The sequence below is a fragment of the Lacerta agilis genome, chromosome 5, assembly GCF_009819535.1.
Source record: "Lacerta agilis isolate rLacAgi1 chromosome 5, rLacAgi1.pri, whole genome shotgun sequence".
Classification (NCBI taxonomy): Eukaryota; Metazoa; Chordata; class Lepidosauria; order Squamata; family Lacertidae; genus Lacerta; species Lacerta agilis.
The window spans coordinates 47,441,119-47,463,029 of NC_046316.1; the positions used below are offsets into that span (position 1 = coordinate 47,441,119).

The 21,911-nt window shown below is 38.6% G+C and overlaps 1 protein-coding gene across 1 annotated transcript; it reads left to right on the forward strand.

Annotated features, from left to right (window-relative positions):
* Positions 1 to 438: 438 nt before the first annotated feature.
* Positions 439 to 14,865, forward strand: DCLRE1A (DNA cross-link repair 1A). Its single transcript, XM_033149632.1, has 10 exons — positions 439 to 533; positions 2,559 to 3,334; positions 5,169 to 6,692; positions 7,998 to 8,131; positions 9,138 to 9,256; positions 9,409 to 9,552; positions 10,662 to 10,807; positions 11,895 to 12,049; positions 13,133 to 13,274; positions 14,551 to 14,865. Exons 2-10 carry the CDS (start codon positions 2,878 to 2,880, stop codon positions 14,715 to 14,717), a joined length of 2,988 nt encoding a protein of 995 aa, XP_033005523.1. The 5' UTR covers positions 439 to 533; positions 2,559 to 2,877; the 3' UTR covers positions 14,718 to 14,865.
* Positions 14,866 to 21,911: the final 7,046 nt, after the last annotated feature.

Genomic DNA, 21,911 nt, shown 5'->3' on the forward strand with positions numbered 1-21,911 from the left:
GGAGAGAGGGAACCCATAGAAGAGTACGCTGCCTATTTACCGCTCTTCGCTTTCGCTTTCAGCACTTTCGAGAGACTACACACTCTGGTCAGTGGAGCAAATCGCCATCACACATCCATCCTACCGTGGCGGGGAAAATAGGGACGTAAAACGCAACCATTTTTCGTAACAAAAAAATAAATCAGTATTTCGGACTAAATGGTTTTTGTTTTCTATTTCCAAAAAAGCATATTCGACAAGACCCGGTCATAATAATTCCGAGTGTCAGACGATTCGGAAGAAACAAAAAAAAATAAAATGGACGCACTTAGTAAAATGAACAACTTTAAAAAAAAAAAGGTTGAAGAAAATAAGAGGGTTGTGGTGTCAATTTCTTTAAATGCATGCAGAATGCCGGGGGTGGACATTGGCGAAAGCGCAGGGCAGTAAACGACGTTACTTTCCAGAAGCAAAAGTAGGCGGCGCGAGGGAGGCGGCAGAAGCTGACCAGGAAGGAAAGAATGGGAGGCTTGCCTTTGGCGCTGCTGTCAAACGTGTGAGTGAGGACGGAGGTGGGGGGGGGGCTCTTTGCTCGGTGTGAGAAGGGGAGGGAGGGCAGTATCCTGCACTGGTTTCTGGTGCGCCAGGTACTGAGCTCAGTCAGAACTGTGCCCCTTGAGCAGAGAGGCCATTCATGGGTTACTAGGGAGTCCAAAAGCCAAGGGCGGCGCTTGCCACTGCTGCTGCTTTCCTTCTGACTGAATAGATGTCAGGGGGTTTCTTCCCCCTCCCCTTTACGTTAAAACAGGGGCACGTATTCAGTCGGGTAAATTTGCACAAGACTGCCCTGGGAAACAGAGTTGTGCTGAGTACACACTACATACTTTTACAGCACATCCAAAGTACATTTCCCCTGCCTCAAAGAATTCTGGGTACTGTAATTCACCCCTCGCCCAGTAATGATTTCTAGCAGCCTTTAGCAAACAACAATGCCCATAATTCTTTTAGGTGCGAATGTATTTGCTTCAGCCATCGGCCGTAGTAACAGAACAACAATACAATATACAAAGAATAGAAATAAAAAGTCAATTATATAAAATACATTTTAGGGTTTAGAATCAATAGTCAAATAGTGGATCTTATTCTGATTGCCCCAGCTAAAAACCTTGCAACCTGCTCATCGCGACCCGGAATGGACAATAAAAGAGGGGTGATAATCTCATTCCTCTTTTAGGCGTGTGAATGTGCGCACACTTTGTTCTGCTGACATGAGGAGGTTCTTTTTGTTGGGCCAGGGTTTGAATACAAACAGAATAAAACAACAGCAATAACCCTTGAAAGGGGAAAGGAAGAAGAAAAATCCTATCTTCTGTTTAGGCTACTGTCTTTTTCAAGTCAGCCTTCAAAGGTGGTCCCCTGTCAAATTTTCAGTTGTGATGGAGAGATACAGAATGAGATGTAATAAGTGCAGTGTGCTCTTTCCCCTCTTTGGTGGTGGTGTATTGTGCTTAAAACAAGCCGCTGCCTGCAAAATGTTGTAAATAGAAGCTCACAATAAGGTAGAAACATTTGGTTATGAGTACCTGTTTTCTGGGGGGGGGGGAGGTGGCACTGTGGTCTAAACCACAGAGCCTAGTGCTTGCCAATCAGAAGGTCGGCGGTTCGAATCCCCGCAACGGGGTGAGCTCCCATTGCTCGGTCCCTGCTCCTGCCAGCTTTCAAGTTCGAAAGCACATCAAAGTGCAAGTAGATAAATAGGTACCGCTCCGGTGGGAAGGTAAACTGTGTTTCTGTGCACTGCTCTGGTTCGCCAAAAGCGGCTTAGTCATGCTGGTCACATGACCCGGAAGCTGTCTGCAGACAAACGCCGGCTCCCTCGGCCACTAAAGCGAGATGAGTGCTGCAACCCCAGAGTCGCCCATGACTGGACCTAACGGTCAGGGGTCCCTTTATCTTTACCTGTTTTCCAAAGGGATAGAAAGGAATAAATGTACATTTTTTAAAAAGTTCATTGCTCTGTTTAACACAATGAGATTTGCAAACATGCAGCTGAAAATGTGGGGTCGTTCTGAAATTTACATGCTGATCCTAAACATGTTCATTTCAATGCAAGATTTGTTGTTCTCAATAGGATATGTATGCAGATAGTATGCTTCAAACAGCAGATAGATTGAAGTGTTGTACCTACAGTATTTTTTACTGAACAGGTTTTGAGTTTCTTGACAGTTAGCTGGGTTAAGGTTGCCATAGCAATTTTTATTCACAACTCAAAACATATTCTCAATAGCCAGAATAATCAGCCACAGCAGTAATAATTCTTAGTTTTGCAGTGCTAATTTAACATCTATAAAATCCCTGGTCTCAATTAAGATGGAATGAAATTGCCTGATAAATTCTAAGCCAGCAATTTTGTGCTAAAGTTAACCCTAATTTTCAGTTATTGGACTTTAAATAGCCAAAAGACACTAAGTTGGCTTTGCTGATTTAGACATAACATGGCCATTTCTCAGGATATGTCGTACTGTGTTAAGTGAGGGACTAGACATAATTTTGCCTCTTCTTGTTGTTCTTTATTTCAGAATCATAGAGGGAAACAAAGAAGTCAATTGTACTGTTCCAGAGTACTCTAAGCAAACGTCCCATAAACTGAGATTATGACTTACCTCATAGATAGAAGAGAGAGACTTTCTACCATTCTAAGTGCACTTTAGTTTCATGTTTAAATGTTATTTATTGAACTAAACCAAACCTGAGCTTTTTAAAATTGTGTTTGGTTATCTTTGTCATATACACCAAGGAGATAAAATCCAGTGTAGTAGAACAAAACAATACACATATTTTAAAATGCTACAATACTTTTAAATCTGAAGAAGATATTTTGTATGTTGCTGAGCTGTCATGTCTGAAGTTAGCCTGTTGGAGGAAGACATTTGGGAATACAAATCTATTAGGAAGCTAAAGTCAGTAGGCCAGAATTCAGAAGCTATCTGTACAAATGTACATAAAACAAATGGTGGAAAGTCACAAAGACATGGCAATAGGAAAACATCAGAAGAAAAAGAGACTTCGAAGATGACAAAGCAGGGATCAAGGCAAAGAAGTAGCCAAACACCTTTAAAGCCAGATCTACATGTTGGTGTTTCCAATGATGACCCTGCTACACAGTCACATGAAGGCATCTCATTGACTTCATCAAAGCAAAAGAAAAACTGCAAGAAGCAAACCCCTTCAAAAGCACGTCCAGTTTATGAAGGGCATTGCCCAAGTTGCCAGATGCCATTTTCTTTGTTGTTGATCCAAACACCTCATTGGCATGTCACAGAATGTTTAGATGGCTCAAGAACTGCTGAAAAAGGTACAGTCGTGGTTGGGGAAAAGGTGTCTTTCAAATATATTTGCTACTGTGCTTGTGTGTGTTCTTGTGCCTTTAACATTTAAAAATTCGGAAACTTAGCAGGTGAAGCCTTTTCCATCACTTACCTCCATGTGAGGGAAACATTAACTTAAATTTCTACAGCAGACTGTAGGATGACATGTAAATAGTAGCCCTTTTTCAAAGTTGGAACAAACTTCCAAAAACTTACGTCAGGTTGAAAATTGAAATAACAGGGGAAAGTTAGCATTATGTCATAATGTAATGTTAATGTAATGTTAATGTAAAAATGTTTATCTGATTTTGGAGAACAAAATCTTGCAGTTCTGAATTACAGTTTCTGGGCCAGTGGCAAGATATAGTCTTAAATACATAATGCAAACAGAATTCAAAATGCTAGGTTTTTTGTTTTTCTGATAACATTCTACATCAACAAAACATGAACAAAAATGATACAACAAAGAAAACCTTTCCTTTCAAAGAATCGACAAAAAATCAGAAAATATTTCTTGACTTCCTATCCTCTCTTTCCATGGTTCCTTTTAACCCCTCTTTTCCTTGGGTTTTATTAGTTCATGCCATCTATCGCAACCACTTTTATATACTTTATTTATTTCTTTGCTGAAAATTTTACGACCCTGCTAGGTAAATTGTTTGCTTATAATACTTTTCCATATATTTTATAAATAGTATCCAGTCCTCTTTATATCTTTCATCATTTTGGTTTCTTATTCTAGTGGTCATCCCTGCTAACTCCACATATTCTAACAGTTTAATATGCCAGTCTTCTTTTGTTGGCACTTTTATCTGTTTTCCATTTTTGTGCTAATAATTGCACGGCCAACCTTGTATCTTTATCTCTTTATTGGAAACTTCTGTTGTTATTAACCCCAGCAATAGTGCTTCTGGGTTTTTAGCAAAAGATTTTTAAAACATTTTTAAATTTCAATATAAATCATTTTCCAATAATTTTTTATTATGCTACATAACCACCACATGTTGTTTTACACTTCCAAAAGTTGCCCTTTATTGATTTTGACATTTTTGCTACTGTAATTGGTTGTTGTCATCAATACCACCTATGCTGCATCTTCATACAGTTCTCTTTTAACATATAGCATTCCGTAAATCTTATATTTACTTTCCACAGTTGTTCCCATAGTATAAAATAAATATTGTGTCCAACTTAAATGTTGTCTAACTTAAATGTTGCCCAAAATGCTAGGTTTTACATATACAATTTTACAAAGCTAAAGTGCCAGCTTGTGCCTTGTGTTGACTTTTGAGGTCCTTGTTGTTACTTGTTTCTGCCTAAGGAAGCAGATCACAACGTTACATGTTATTATTTTGTTTTCAGATAGTTGAAAAGTTTTCAGTCAAGACGTTGCATGTTGTCTGGCAATCTAGAGTATAACAACCCAATTCAAGTACTGTAACAGTTATTTGGATATGAGACAATTCATTTCCAAGGAACTTTGTTTCTATGTAAGAGGGGGAGAATCAGGACCTTGCCTTTAACTCAGAATAAGCAGTTCTTGTTTGTACATCTTCATGCATGCTAAAATGTCCTCTTTGAAATTAAAGGCTCTCTTCTTTCAAGTGGTGCTGTCATATGACATCAGGCATTACATCTTTCATACATGTACTAAAACTGAGACTATAATACTAATGTACAAAAGGTTGACAATTGTCATATATTTTTGTGTTTTTTTAAGTGCCAGCCTGTGGGAACCATGTTGTTCTGTAAGTATACAGTTGTACTCAAAACACATTTTGTTTTCTTCCACTACCAACATGTTTTTGTTTCTTTTCTTAGAGTGCCCTGATGGTCTTCTATGTACTTCAATTATTCCTTCTCATTACAAACGTTATAGCCACACCCTTCTTGCTGCAAGCAGAGCAGGGGAATATGTTGCTGAATTTTCCTCATCTAACATAGAAAATGATTTATTTAGTCTTGATACTGCTTCATCCATCAATTGCAGTGCCTTCAGTGATGGGGTGTTGCAGGATCTGAAAGACTCCCAGAGTGTGGGAAAACCTCCAAGACAGTGCTTTGTGTTGCCAAAAGCTACAAACGATACAGAAAATGTTAAAGAATCTGAATACAGTACACAGCTTACAGATGAAGTAAAGCTGGCCAAGTGCTGTGGTTCTTTTTATCAAGAAACTGAAAGTGGTGAAGATCTGGACAGTGGCTCTTACCAACAAAGTACAGTAATCTCAGAAGCTGACCTAAGTGACTGTGATATTTCCTACTCTCCACTTAACACAGATGGGGAAGACACTATAGAGACAGATGACGAGGCGAACATAGAGGTAGAACATTTTAGAAAAAGGCTATTTGATTTTGGGAGCCTAGAAGACAAAAGAGGAAGGATTGGAAGTTTTAATAAGCCACTAAGTGCTTCACAACTAAGGGACCAGGAACACAACAGTGTTAAAATAGAGCATAATTTTACAGCAAGCAGTGAATTCTGCAAAACATTAAATGCATTCCAAAGTCTGGATGGCGTTTGTAAGACTGTCTCTCAAAGTAGCATGCTTAGCAAAGTTTGCAGTTCAGCAAGTATTTTGGATCAGTTGAAACATCCCACAGAAGCCCCCACTCCCCCTGTTGAATATAAAAAACCTCTGGAGAAACCTGAGGAGCTAAAATTGAGTTCTTCAGCTTTTAATGCAGGTGAAAGTGGGTGGGGCAACCCTGATTACTCTAATTGGGCCTCTACGGATTTTGCTAAGGGCACATTGCTTTCACAATTTAGAGAAGAAGGTACTAAGTATCCTCTACCTTGCCTAAGAGATACTGTGGAAGAACCCAGTAGTAGCTTAGTTACTGAAGGTAAAAGTGTTACTGGCATATATAGAAGCAGGTTGGCTCATAACAATTCAGAATCAGAAAAATTGGGAAGGCTTTGTAATAACATAGCTATGCCTGTTTTCCCAAGTACAGTCTCTAAAACACTGCCATATGTTTCTGCTGCTAATGCTGAAGTCAAAACCACTCCTGCCAAGGAACTAAAACAAATGGATATTGGTGTTTTCTTTGGGTTGCAACCGAAAGCCAAAATGGAGAGTAACCAAAAGAAAAATATCTGCGAAAGTACACAGACTTTGAGTCCACTTGCTGCTGCAGGAAAGAGGCCCGGATCTCGAAAGAGGAAAGCTGAAGGATCAGTGGGAGAGTCTGATACAATCAGAGAAAGTTCAAGCAAAAAGGTCATCTCTGCAGATCCAACATCTGGTGCACAGAAAAGGTGGACAAAGAGGTTTAGGGAGTCCTGTCCTGCTGAAGAGGGAATAAGAAAAAAACAGTGTCCCTTCTATAAGAAGATACCAGGTAGCAGACTCTATTTTGTTTTAGAACTGTTCTCCTTCACAATGGAATTCTCCTTCCATTGTCTTGCTGCTGCGTCTTCCCCTTAAGTATAAAAACATCTTTTCATCTTTTGTGCTATGTGAAATTCCTCTTTGAATCACTTCTTCATCTCTTTTTAAAAACCATAGTTCTGCTCTTAAGATGGGAGGGAGGCTTTAACAATCACCAAAATATAAGTAAAAGTGTGAGCATTGCTATGAGTACCCATTATTTTGTGGAGAAGTGTGAAACAGTAATAGTAATAAGATAGTAATAAGAGTTACTTTATTTTCTTGAAGAATAGGACTAAATACTTTTTTAAAAAAAATTAAAAGTATTTAGGAAAATAAGTACTACTAAAATTTAATTATGTTTCTAAATCTGAAGCTCACTAAATTCTGTAACATTGTCTCATATATTATTCAAAGCTTTCTATGAAACTGACCATTTCATATGAACTTTCTTTCTCTTCTACTACTACACATTTGATAAATTGTTTGTGGAGCCTCATCCTGTGCATTTTTCTTTGAAAATAAGCCTTACTGATTTCATGGGGCTTACTTGCAAGTAATTATGCATAGGATTGCAGCCTCAAAGCTCTTACAAGCATGTATAGTTTTACTCAGAAGTAAGTCCCGTAGTATTCCCAGATAAGTGTGCACAGGATTGCAGCCATAGTATGTTGAATTATACTAACCCACAAAAGAATGTAGCAACTTACATTTTCAAGATTGTGTATTTGAAATGCTTCACTGGCTGCATTTCATGTTGAGCAATGTTAAATTTCTTGGGTATTACACCCAGAACTGGAAACTATTTTATGCATCCCTTGAGTTTTCTTAGTCCTTGCTCTTTCAGGTTGCAGTCTCTTGAATTTCCAATCAATATTTCTGATGGTTCACCACCTCTGTGGCTCTTGAACCCTATGCACAGGCAATCTAGGATTCTGTGCTAAAATAATTAACTAGGTTAAATCATGCTAACTGTGTGTATTTGCATATTTAATTGTTTAAAAGTTTTCATTTGGAAGTTTGCGGTGTTTTGTGATGACTGGTCAAGAAAGAGAGGGACTTTGATCAAAAGTGTAAAAAATTAATAAATACACAAGATGTGTTCAGAGACCTGGTACAGATTATATTTGCTCTGGCAGTTAACCTCTTTGTCTTGTGTCACTTAGACCCTTCCCTTTATTTTCATTCACTTTTTAAATTGCTAGTGGTAGCTGTTGACCTTGGCAATTCCAGTGCACATTAGCTGATTGGCTGTTCTTGTATTAATTTGTTACAGGTACAGGTTTTGTAGTAGATGCATTCCAGTATGGAGAAATTGAAGGATGCAAGGCTTATTTTCTTACACACTTCCATTCTGATCATTATGGTGGCTTAACTAAAAAGTTTACATTCCCAATATATTGCAATAAGGTAGGTTTGGGCTCAAGGGTGATGTACACAATAAGATTTATGCCGTCTATGCAAATGTTACTGATGCACAGCTGGTACATTTAATTTTAAAGCTGACTTGAATAAATCTGTCATTTACTTCTGGGATTTATCTTTTTTTGGGTCAGCACAAATGGTGGTCAGGAGCTGCTAGAATAGCTAACCTGACCTTCACTTAGTTTTTTTTAAGTCATCCTTGCCACTACTGTCCTTTTTGCAGAACTGTAGGTTGTAATATTGAAGCGAACAGAGCACATGCCAAAATCACAATGTTCAAGAGTGTCTAGTGCGGAGGAGACAATAATCAATACCAGTGCTCCAAGCCTGTAAGATACCTGTTTGGAAAGAGCTTATCTGTTATTTATTATTGAAAAGGGGGCGGGGTTCAGCTATTTACAGGATAAGACTACCTTTCTTCATTCTGAATTATAAAACTGGTGATAGATGACATATCAATAAGTTTGTCTCCACTTATTCCCTCGCCTCAGGTCACTGATGTGTATCATGCTCTGTTTCTTTAAAGTTACGTACTAGACATTTAACAATTCTAGCTTACACACACATCAATTTTCCTATTCTGTAAGTATATAAAGAAGAAGAAAATAGGGAAAGAGACAGACAGAAACAGAGAAAGAAAGAAAAGAACAAGAACAAAAAACCCATGAGGTAGTGGGGTGAGTAGTTTAACTGGAATACAGTTCTAAAGAAATAAAGAAATATTCCACCAGATATTCTGACATTTATTTTCTGTGTTTTCATGTAAATATTTGTTAGTAAATGGTGAGATTTTGGAAATCAGTCACAGTTACTGTAGCAAGCCTTGTTATTTAGTGGGCTTCAGAAGCCTCGAGCTCCTCTTCCTCTGTGTCATCTATAGTAGTAGATGGTTCATTTGGGTGGGGTTTTCCTTTTGCATCAGCTACAAATGAAATCTTGATTAATTGATAAAACAGAAATATAGTGATGTTAAACACTTTCTGTTGTTCAGATAACTGGAAATCTGGTGAAGAGCAAACTTCGAGTGCAAGAACAGTACATCCATGTCCTGCCAATGAATAGCGAATGCATAATAAATGGCATCAAAGTGGTGTTGCTCGATGCTAATCAGTAGGTATCTTTGACAGAAGCAAGGTCAACATCAAAGGAGTTAAAGTGATGGAGACCTGCTTTCAAAAACTGTAGTTCATGTTCAAAACTATGTGGATCCCAAATAAAAAATGGAATGTCTTTCTCTTCTTCCCCCTTCTCTTCTCTGGCAGTTGTCCTGGTGCTGCAATGATCCTATTCTTGTTTCCAAATGGGACTAATATATTACACACGGGAGACTTCAGGGCAGATCCTTCTATGGAGCGCTGCCCTTTTCTTATCGGTCAGAAAGTTCACACTGTCTACTTGGATACAACGTAAGTTGCATTTCAGTTATATGCTCTTATTCTTGCTATGTAAAAAAACCAAAAACACCACAACCTGCTTAGCTTAGATTACCTTGAGCCAGTTTGGACGATTACACACTGGTTTATTAAATTGAGATATGAACAATTGTTACTTACATAGTTCTTTGCCTCTTCTATTCACTCTGGAAAGCGTAGCAGTTGGAAGCGCCATAGCAGACGTCATTGTTGGGAATCCACCTTTGAACCTGGATTTTGAGAGGATAGTGCCCTAGAAAAAAGTACAGAACCTTTAGCCAAAACCTACAGACTTGACTTTGGCCAGTGAAAAGTAACTTTTACAGTCTTGGGAAAGCCCAGTGTAACTTCTCCCCATATACATTGTGATGTAGAGGATATCATAACAATGTAGTTTATGGTAAGAGAGACATTTTATCTCCTGCATCAGGTGCAGGTGCTTCTGCCACTATTAAGAGTCTCATTGGCAATTGGCACCTACCCTAAAAGGAGGACAGCATTTTCACTAGCTTCCAAGTCTCCTTTTTTGGGTCAAGAACTTTCTCTCCACAGATGCACCCTTCCCACTGCTCTCTCCTCTTCTCCCAGCAGTACAGTATAACCACTCTACTGTGCATTATATGCTAGAGAGCTGGGGACCAGTTCTAACAACTCAGGCAAATCATAGAATGTTAGAGATTATCTGCTCCAACCCCATACTTGATGTGGGTTTTACAAGATAGGATCCAACTAAAGCATCCCTAAGAGGTGGTTGTCCAAACTCTGCTTAAATACCCTCTAGCAAAGAAGAACCCACTATCTTCCAAGGCATTCTATTCCACTGTTAAATGGCCCTTACAATGTGGAAGATCCTTCTGCTATTTAGCTGAAATCTAATGTATTAAGTTGTCCTTTGCACTGATGGTGAATTACATATCCTAGGAACTGTTGTCTGTCTCAGCACACCATTTTAACTTCCAATATGTTGCTTCTGCAAAGTTGGTCATTGTTATATCTCTGTAGTGCTTGATCTCTTGTTGCTATATCTGTTGTAGGCCAATTGACAAAGCAATGTGTCTCAAAACTGATTTTTTAAAATATGTCTTCTGTTTGCTTTTCTTAAGATACTGTAGTCCTGAATACACTTTCCCTTCCCAGCAAGAAGTGATTCAATTTGCTGTCAACGCGGCCTTTGAGACAGTGACTTTAAACCCACGGACGTTAGTTGTTTGTGGCACATATTCTGTTGGAAAAGAAAAGGTCTTTCTAGGTATGTGCGTGAACATTCCACAAGAAATGCAAATATTCTTTTTAAGAGTTAATATTTTCTTAGCGAAGAACATTCAATGGAATCTATTCTGAAACTTCTGCTAATAACATGGTTGTGTTTTTTTAAGCATTACAGCATTTCTGTAAAAGTACTTAAATTCAGAGCACAATAGTCCTCTTGGCATGGTGCACAGAGAAGAAATAGTCTATGACATGAACCGTTTGCTGATGGCTGCCCCTTTTAGCAATGCTGCAATTTTAAAACACTCTAGCGGTATTAATAGTCCTGTAACTGTGATGCATTTTTTAAACTTTTAACCTCAGCTTCTTGGTATGTGCATTAACTTTTCAAATGCAATGTAATTTATTTCCATGCCAAATTGGAAACAGTTGAAGCGTGCGTGTCAATGCTTCCTGAAATCCACCCACCACCCGCTTGTAACTAAGCGAATCTTTCAACTGCTTCAAACCTTTCATGGCCTATGCTTAAATTGTACAGACCTATTAGCTGAATGTTTTTAATCAGACAACAGATACTGCTTTTGATGGTTCTTTTTGAAAGGAATTAGTGGGTGCCACTGGCTTACTCACAAGGGGGGGGCCACCATGAAAGGGTTGTCCTTCTCCTTTAAAACAACACGTACAAGCTGCCAGCTTCTAAATGAAATATTCCTTCATTTCCTTAAATAAGAACCTTTTATCACTGTAGCTATTATTTCTCCTAGGTAAACCGCAAAAGTACATTAATATAAAGACTCAAGCATGTAAAAATCAGACTTAGTCAATGTTGATAAAAATGCACTTCTTTAAAGCAGGATGGCAGACAGTGAGAGAAGCTGGTAGGCCTTTTTCTAACGTAGGCCATTTCCCTGTGAGTTTTATCATAAACACTATTGGATGACCTGGTGTCTTCCAGCTTTTAATCTGCCACAAGCCGAAAGCAGAAGTGAATCGGTTAAAAAAAAAAACAACTTTGGACATGCCTCTGGGATGGTAACTGAGCATTAAACTGATTTTTTAAAACATTGAAGTTTTATTTTCCTTCCCCACTTCTGTTTCCATCATAATCCTCCCTCCCCTTTCTGTAGCTATTGCTGAAGTTCTAGGTTCAAGAGTGAGCATGTCCCAAGACAAATACAAAACATTGCAGTGCCTGGAATCAGCAACAATGAATTCCCTCATCACCCTGGACTGGAATAACACTTTGCTTCACCTTTTACCCATGATGCAAATTAATTTTAAGGTAAATTTTAAAACTGTCAGTTGTACTCATCTGGCTAATCTTAAATTGGTCGGGAGAGACAGAGCAACATCATATTTAATATTAAGGAACAAACCACCTCTCGGTACTTCTGAATCTAAGAGTTTATTTTCGGTGCCAGAACTGAACAGTGCCAAAAAACTTGGTTTTTTCCCAAGTTTTCTTCATTTTAGCAGCCTAATTTTTTTTGATGGGGTGCGTGTGAAATTGTTAAACATTTGAGAGTCCAGCTGTTCAGCACCACAAACACCTGTACAGTTGCTTTAAAGTTATTTCTAGCGGCAGTGCTTTTATTTCATTACTAAAGAGCATACATATTTCATTTTCCATTTTCTTCTTTATTTAGACATTTCTGACTTAATAGCTTATATTCAAATTGTGTTTGATTTGGTCTGTGTCACTGCTAGTCTTTGCTTTCTATTTTATGTATTTGTAGAATCTCATTTGCCTTTACTTTCTTTCCTGCATTTATTTGTTGATGTTTATTTTCCTGCTTCTGATGTCATATAATTTTCTGAATTCTAATCTTTCCAGGTATTTTCAAATGGATGCTCTTTGTACAATGACTGAACATACATGAAACAGATCTTGACATAAAAAGCATTGATTATCTTTTAAATCCACACTAAGTTTATTATGCTTTCCATGGATGAAAACAAAGTCTATGCTAAAATTTTTCATAATTTTCACTTTTTAGTGTTTGACTAGCATAAAGTCTCCATTGAGAATCCTTAGTATATGTCAGATATATTTATTTTTTACCAATCTGACAAATGGAAATTTCAAATTTTGTTGCTACATATTATGTAAATTAAGTGAATGTTTTTTAAGCTTCTTAACACATTTTTTCTACTACTAATTGGCATTCGCTGTTGACAGAATGGACACTGAAAGTGTATAAAATGCCACAGCTTTTATTCTTATCTAATTTGATTATTTGACAAGACTGAGAACTCTTGCCGTCATTTAGTCTGTTTTGCTTTGATCAGAAGACTATCAATTTATTTATTTTTTGCAATGAACATTTTAAATCCTTCATAACCAACTGTTCTTTTCTATCAACAGAATTTGAAGAATCACTTGAACAAATTCTCTGAGAATTTTGATCACATTTTGGCTTTTAAACCCACTGGGTGGACTTATTCAGACGGGTGTGGCTCTTTGAGTGATATTAAACCTCAGACCAAAGGAAATATTACTATATATGGTAACATAATTTCAAATGTTTTAATATGTTTATTTCTTTTCTGATAGCCTTTTCACATACTGTATTCTTTCTTCTTGTGGGTAATGGATGTACCTTAACAAAAATGAAATGATTTATTAATGAACATCATACTTCATTGTTAACTGTTGTTGGTCCTGCTCCTGTGGACTTGAAGAGAGCAATTGTGGATACAGCTTGTTACCAACTTTGGGAAAGCTGTGACCATCCAAGTGTTGCTGGACTACAACTCCCATCAACCCTGACCATTGACCTTTGGAAATGTTCATTGACGCTGAACATCTGGAATCCCTGGACCTGGTCCTGGACTTGGTTATAGACTGCATAGGGGCCAATAAACTGAGCCTGAACCCTGGCAAAACGAAGGCCCTGTGGGTGGGTGGTTCTTGAGTCCAGATAATTGGTCAGTCTGCTCTGGATGGGGCAGTATTCCCCCTGAAGGAGCAGGTTTGTAGTATGAGGGTGCTCCTGGATCCGTCTTTGTCACTAGAGACCCAGGTGACCCCAGTGGCTAGGAGTACTTCTACCAGCTTTGGCTGGTAGTATACCTACAAACATTTCAAGACCAGGATAGTCATGTGCTGGTAACCTCCAAACAAGATTGCTGCAGTGTGCTTTCTGTGGGACTGTTCTTGAGGTTGGTCTGGAAGCTGCAGCTGATGCAAAATGCAGCAGCTCAACTGCTCATCGAGGGAGGATTTCACCAGCAGACTACCTCTGTGTTGAAAGAATTGCACTGGCTACCAATTACCTACTGGGCTAAGTTCAAGGTGCTGCTTTTGGTCTGTAAAGCCTGATATACAGCTTTGGATCAGGATACTTGAAAGGTTGTATCATCCCTTATACACCCAGTCAAACACTGCACTCTGCAGGTAAAGTTCTCCTGGATATACTATCTTATCAGGAGGTCTTTTCTGCAGAGTGTAGACTTCAGGCCTTTCCTGACATCTACCTTATGGAATTCCCTCCCATTGAATATTAGACAGGCACCGTCTCTGTTGACTTTTTGGCACCTACTGAAGACCTCCCTCTTTCAACAAGCCTTTTAAGTTGAGATCTTTCTCAGTCTGCATCTGTACTGGAATTGTTTTTAAGATGTTTAAAAAATGTTTTTATAGTTTCATAACTTGTTTGCCACCCTGGGCTCCTTTGAGACGAAAGGCGGGGTATAAACTTAATTATTAAATAAACAAATGATATTTTATACAAGTCCATTGTGCACATTGGATAAATTTATTCTGTGTTGTTTCATTTGCAGGAATACCTTACAGTGAGCACAGCAGCTTCCGCGAAATGAAACGATTCATCCAGTGGTTGAAACCTCAGAAAATTATCCCTACTGTAAATGTGGGAAACTGGAAAGCCAGAAATGAAATGGAGAAGCATTTCAGAGCCTGGAAGATGGAGGCTGCAGGATGGAACTAGGAAGAAGAGTGGAATTTGCAGCTGTATGCCTTATATTCCCTTTCTGTTTTTTTCTGTCCTTTTCTTTGGCTCTGACCTTTGCAGAAGCAATAATACAGTGATGGATTCCTTCATTTGCTAATTATAAAGATACCGTTTGTTATCTGTAGCTGTAACTGGTAGAAACTTTGTCAAAGGAGGTATGCCCTGAAAAGCACTTTAAAGAAATGCAAAATGCTAAGCACCTTTATTACAAATCCAGGCTCCTTAGATGCCATAAACAAATTCCTCCTGATAGGTAAGAAAGTGATGGCTACTGATAAATCCCTGTCATACTGAAGTATCTATTTAGGTCCCAGGGGGACAAACAAGTATGCAAATATTTTACTGGGGGATTTCATGCTACTTGCTTTGTTAAGTGACAAGCATCCAAATTTAAGGTTTTTGTTTCTAAGGGGCATTGTTCTGCCAGTTGGCAGCCTTGCCAGTCTTAAATTGTTCAAGCTTTGGGGGGCTTTCCTGAAATTTTCATGATTGAGAGTCTTCCGAACAACCATTTTCATATGATGAAGTTGGTGGACTAACATCTAGGTCAGGCATAGGCAAACTCGGCCTGCCATATGTTTTTGGCCTATAACTCACATGATCCCTAGCTAACAGAAACAGTGGTCAGGGATGATGGGAATTGTAGTCCCAAAACATCTGGAGGGCAGTTTGCTTATGCCTGATCTAGGTCATGTTCCCCCCATCCTCACCCCTGAGACAGTTAAAAAAATATAATATGGACCCAAGTTCTCCTGAAAGATGGTAGTCTGAATCTGCATAGCAATCAGCATCTGAGCTAGGAGTCTTAACACTAATTTTGTAACTTATTTGCAGAGTTTACATCATTATTGCACACTACGCACAGGTGCGGAGTAGAATAATTAATGTCAAGGAAAATGTATGAATGAGAATATTTTAAGCATTTTTATAAAATAAATACATTTTAAATAAAATACCTAAATATATTTAAGCTTTATATTTTGCATGGAGGTTTTGAAATAACTAATATAATGTATTGAAGGTTCCCATGGCGTTGGAGCAACTTCTGTCTTGTACTTTCCATTGAAGAGATGCTTCAATTCTGTTTATATCCTGACCCTTGATCTTACAATTGTATCTGCGTTAAGAACATAAGGAGAGCTTTGCGGGATTGGATGAAGGGTCCCTCTAATCCAGGAGTAGGCAGCCACAAGTTGCTAGATTACAACTCCCATCATCCCTGACCATTGGCCATGCAGGCTGGAGCCAACAGATGTTGGAGCCCACCAACATCTGGAAGGGCTGTGGTTCCTCATCCCTGATATAGCCCATTTAGTTATTGTGACTAATAGCGATTACCTAATCCTCTTTTAAACCAGTAGCCATCACCATATTTTGTTACACCAGATTCCATAAATTACTTATAAATTGAAACAAAATAAAAAAAAATCATTCCAGTAGCACCTTAGAGACCAACTAAGTTTGTTATTCGTATGAGATTTCGCGTGCATGCACACTTCTTCAGAAGTTGTGTGAGTAAGCATTTGGCTTTTGATCTTTACGTTTGCCCTTTTATCTTCTGCACCATTGTGCAAATAGAAGTCCTTACACAGGGCTTCCTTAGGTGACTCCTGCCATTTGCTGGTTACCTCCAGTTCTCTGGTATGGAGGCCAGTTTAATGACATGGTTGGCTTTTTTTGTTTGTTTTAAGTTAATCATTTCCACATTGGGAATTTTAGTTAAGTGTATGCTATCATCACCTGGTAACTTATTTAATTTTTAAATGTGTCACTTAAGTTATAAAACTTTTGTCACCTCTGTGATGGCTGACATCCTTGTACTTGATGGATGGATGGTATAGCTATGCAAAGAATTCATTTTGAAATGGGGAAAGTCAGCCTTAATGACAAATACATTTAACTGTGCTAGCATGTAGTTAGATGACAAAATTCAGTAGGAGGGAGACTAATTACACTTTCTCGCATCTTATTCAGTATTGCAAGAGGAGAAAGCCTTCTCCATCTTGCTGAGTTTTGAAAGGATTGTGCTGCCGAGAATGAACAAGCCACAAAAGCGGCTGTCTAGACACTGGGAAATCTTGGAAAACTCTTGTTGTGATTGGCCGGAGTCAGCATGACCACGTCATTTTTTAACCAATTAATTTGGTCTTGATTAAAGCCTGATTCCAACAGTGGTTATCTACTCACCATGTCAGGAGGTAGTAGTTTCTAACTAGATTTCCCCTTTGTCAGTAAAGTGTTCTGGCTTGAGTGTAATGTTCCAAGCATGCCTGTGCATCAGTCTTGTGCCTGTTCCCATCCCTGTACTTGTATCCTTGCCATTGTTTTGTGTTCATTGACTATAGCTTTTCAGCACATCATCAACATTTCATGCTCAACAGCATCCCACTTCTTTATAACTTGGCCACATTCTGGTGGAAAAAATTACTAGTATGATCTTAAACTCAGAATGACATTATTTATGTTCATTCAACTGGAACTGACAAAGTAAAATGATTAATAATGGAAATGGGTACATAGATTACAGAACGAGTTGCAAAAAGCTATGGAAAACCACTTAGTAATAAGAGATTCTACTTTTTTCTACTTCTGTCTGGTTGGTGCCTTCGGTGATTTCTTGATCAAGGGAAGGAGCTGGGTTGGGGGTTGTGAAGCAAAATTCCCAATGGAAATTAATAAAAATTAGAGAGGAGGGGAGAGACTATAAAGTCTGAAAGTAAATATACAAAGGTAAATACCAATTTTTTTGGTAAAAGATAAACTAATCTAAATAAAAACATAAACCAAAAGGAGAAAAAAAGAAGGAAAAGAAAACCTCCAATTCTTCATCTTTCAGTTGTATATAGAAAATTATTCAAAACACCCACTCCAAAATAACACCTAACAATTCTACTTTCTGTAAACCAATATTTTCTTCAGTCCTCAAGCCCAGATACCATAAGCTCATTTTCTTTTTCATGCAAAAAGTTATAAGGGGTTTCTAATCTTTAGTAAATATCAATTATATTTCTCTGATTACCAATGGAAATTATATTCATAAGTAAATGTCTCACACACAAATGTGACTACACAATTATATAGGATTCATGTAAAAATATATAATCAACATTTTATTTTATTGTTGGAAATTGCAGAAGTCCCAAATGAAATGGGAATTACAAAATAGGAATGTTGATATGTCTCCTGTTCAATAAAATCAATATGGCAGCTATACTAAGCACCTATATTAAGGGAAAACAAGATGGTGCCCTCCACATGTTTTGGAAAAGACAGGGCGCCATTTGCCTTTCGCTTGGCCTGAAATATAGAAACAACACGTTGCTAATTTTGGATCAATTAATATGGAGTTGACAAGTGATTTTGTGACCCACAAAAAGGTAAACCAACACTCCATTTTGTCCAATATATTCTTTGGAACCTGCAGACAATCACTTCCATCTGACATCTGACCATTACAGACAGATTTAAAAAATTATGTGGAATATGTGCTACTCCCTGGTATATTTACTGTTCACCTGTTTTTTTGTCTGAAACTTGAAGCAAAAATATACTTTTTCTTTATGCCCAGAAAGAGCTGCCAAAAGGTCAATTGGCAGAAGGACATGGTCCTTTATGTAACTTAAGTAAACATCCTGCATTTCCAAGAGACAATTTTTTGGCTGACAGGTACTGTAACTTCAGCAACAGACTCAATGGGCTGTTTAAACTGCAGTGAATCTCTTTCAAACTCACATGCTATTAATCTCCAATGTGACTACAAAATATGCATTATAAATGTCTAGTTTCTAGAGTGGCTAAAGTTGAGATTCAAATGCTATCTTTCACTTTAATGATTTTAAGGCCGTATGAATTTTGGGTGATCCTATTCCTTGGCAACAGCAGTGACCTTTATTAATATTTTCTTGAATTCTCAGAACTTCCAAATATTCTGATCAAGCCAATCCTTATCCATCCAGTTTTGATGTGAAAAAATAAACACACATACAAGATGAGAACAGAAGGTGATTTCAACTGTCTCAACTTAGTTCCCTCCCTCCGCTCCCAAGTTACGTATGTTCTTTGTTATTAAGGAAATTACTTTGGTTTCATCACAACATAAACAAGATAAAAGTAAATTTTTACATTGGTTCATATTAAATGTACTGAAGGTTGATTAACATGTTAAGAAGCGAGGTGTTAATAATGGAAGGCTAATCATATGTTGCCCATTCCTGGCCAGAAAACCAACACAAATTTGGTCCTAGAGTCAGGATTCAAATTTGTTCAGAAGAAACCCAGTGAGGCAGAGAGTGAAGCACAAGCAGTGATAGAAAAACAACAACAATCTGTTTATTGGTGTACTATGCTTCAATTAAGAAATACAGAAGATAATGATGTTTTAAAATCTAACGGAAAACATAGCAACTTATAGCAATGTAACAGTTTAATATAACATCAATTGCACTGGTTTACTAAAGTCATAAACTAATAATTGCATCGACAAAGCAATCAGAGTGAGTAACATGGTTAATATAGTTTCCTTGTAACTTCCTCCAGCCGATCAAGTTTTTAAACAGAAGTTATACGTTTCCTACCATTTTAGCATTTTGGAAGAAAGTACAGTTAACCAATCTAGGTTCTAGCCACAGAAAAGTTGACTTTGTTGTAAAAAATGGGGGGGGGGCTGCTTTTGAGAGCAGAATAGCTTTTGGAATAGATCTGGAAGATGCTTTAATGTCTGAAACATTTCAGTGAGTTGCACTGGAAAAAAACCACTGCAATGGGACTGTTCAAGTGACCTGAAATGCCTTTTCTGCTTCTCATGTCTTTGGTCCTTTAACCATCATTATACAATGCCATCTTCTTATCGCCTTGGCACCAGCCGAACTTTTCCACTCTGTCAGATCTGCATGAGCTGTGGTATCATAGAGCTGATAGAAACTGGCACAAACAAAAACCTAAAATAAACCCTTATGTAAAACAAAATTAAATGCGGGGAAATATCTCCCTGCTTAAAGCTTGCTCCCATACTGCAGGGCTTAGAGAGGTTTTGCAAAGCGGCAGAGAGTCCTTTGCGTCCCAGACATTAAAATATATACCACTCAAAGGCTCATTTTTCAATTACTACTTCCCAGAAATGAGAGAAAAAGGGAGTAGGATCAAAGATAATGTCACAATTATCACTGCTGTGAGCTACTTTCCAACAGTGGTAGTAATTTCATTTCATAAGTTAGCACCAGCAATGCCTTTCACGAATTAGAAAATAGGCCCTTGAGGAAGCCAACAGTCCTGTGTGATCACTTCTACATAAACAAACGGGTCAAAAGAGGACACAGATTTGCATAATAGTTGCATGTGCTTATGTACCCTGCAGAGGTATTATTTGAATGTAAAACACTTTATGCGTTCTTAAACAAATAAATGTGTAAAGATGCCAACTTAGAAATAATGACAATAATTTAAATAGAAATGCAATACATCTCACCCTGGTGAGGAAGATTAAATGGTTACATATGTTTCTGCCCAGACTACTGTCCAGGTGATACCTCTTGATGGACAGCTTCAAGGTTTGTTCTCCCTTCTCATGGTTCTTTATCTTTAAACGGGACTTTGGAGAGCATAGCCCTTCAAAGATAGGATGCCTTTAAATAGAGGGTTGTCTTCTGACTGCCTTCTGTAAAGTAGGACACATGACCAACCAAGTGGTCCACCATACAGGGATAGCAAGCCCTTAATTCACTTCAACCTATGATTTGTTTATTTGTTCAAGGTGTGAATATGAGGTTCAAGTGAGAGTGCAGAGACAGGATGGAGAGATCAATGAGCACTGGCAAGCAAAAAGGGTTTTCAAGGGTTTCAGAGTTGTCACAAAGTGATTCCTATTTCCCTGATTTCTTTCCATTGTTTCCCTGGTCAATTTTGCCCAGTGGAGCTTAAATTTCATAGCTTCCTCCACCAGGGCAGCTTCAAACTTGGGTACTAATCAGGACATGAGAAATGTAGATGATACAGATGGGAATAGGACAGTTTCTGAAAATGTTAAATTGTGATACTGCAGGCAGGGATCTGCTTGTTTTCATTTGGCACAGTTATTAGTATAGTTTGGATGCTTCTAATGGACTAACCCAGGCTTCCTCATACTCGACCCTCCAGATGTTTCTGGCCTACAACTCCCATGATCCCTAGCTAGCAGGACCAGTGGTCAGAGATGATGGGAATGATGTCTCAAAACAGGGGAGCCTGGGAATGTGTGGGTGAGGGAGGGAGGGAGGCTTGGGAAGGAAGCTGCACGCCCGCCAGCCATATAGTTGGCAGGGCACAGCTTCCATCCTAAGCCTCTGCAGGGATCTCTGTCCTCCCATGGAGGCTTGGGAGGCAAGCTGTGTGCGTGCCAGCCATATGGTTGGCGAGTCAAAGCTGGCGGGCTTGCAGGGAAAGGGGAGGCTGCCGGCAAAGCCGCACAGCTCCCCCACTTGCTGGGGCACACCTGACAGGCCAGCGCCCTGGCGCAATGAACCACTAAGCCCTATGGGAAAGATGGCTCTGATCCCTGACCCCTATTTGCAGCTGTCTCTGTAAGGAGCATGTGCAATATCAGTACAGTTTGTTGCCTTAGATGAATTATGATTAATAATGTGATCTCTCTCTCTCTCTCTCTCTCTCTCTCTCTCTCTCACACACACACACACACACACACACACTTTCTCTCTCAGAACAAGTTTGTGAAAGGGATATGAATAATCAGTGTCCTGATTTACATCACAAACACATCCAAAAGCTGAGCCCAGCCCAATGCACAGCTGCTTTCCATTCTATTTCTGTCTTTGCCATTCTACTGATTTAACCCTTCTCATAGATGCCACTTCTGGGTGACAGCTGTAGGTTCTCAGAAGCGGCCCAGTGCTTAAAAAAAAAACAAAAAAAACCAACCTCTATATCTGGTGGATGCACGAACAGACTTTATCACATAACGTAAGGGGCTGAAACAAATAAAAACCCTCAGAGTAATAATTATTACAGTGGTGGAGTGTAACATTTGGCGTGGAGCCAGCCCAGAAGGTACGTGAGAGAGCTGGTTCAGGAAGCAGCTGAGAAACTTTTGAGGAGAAGGAGACAAAGCTTAATGCACATTTGTAATTAAAAGCTGTAGCTCCCTCACAATAGCCAATAAGGACTTGAAAGGGTTGAAAG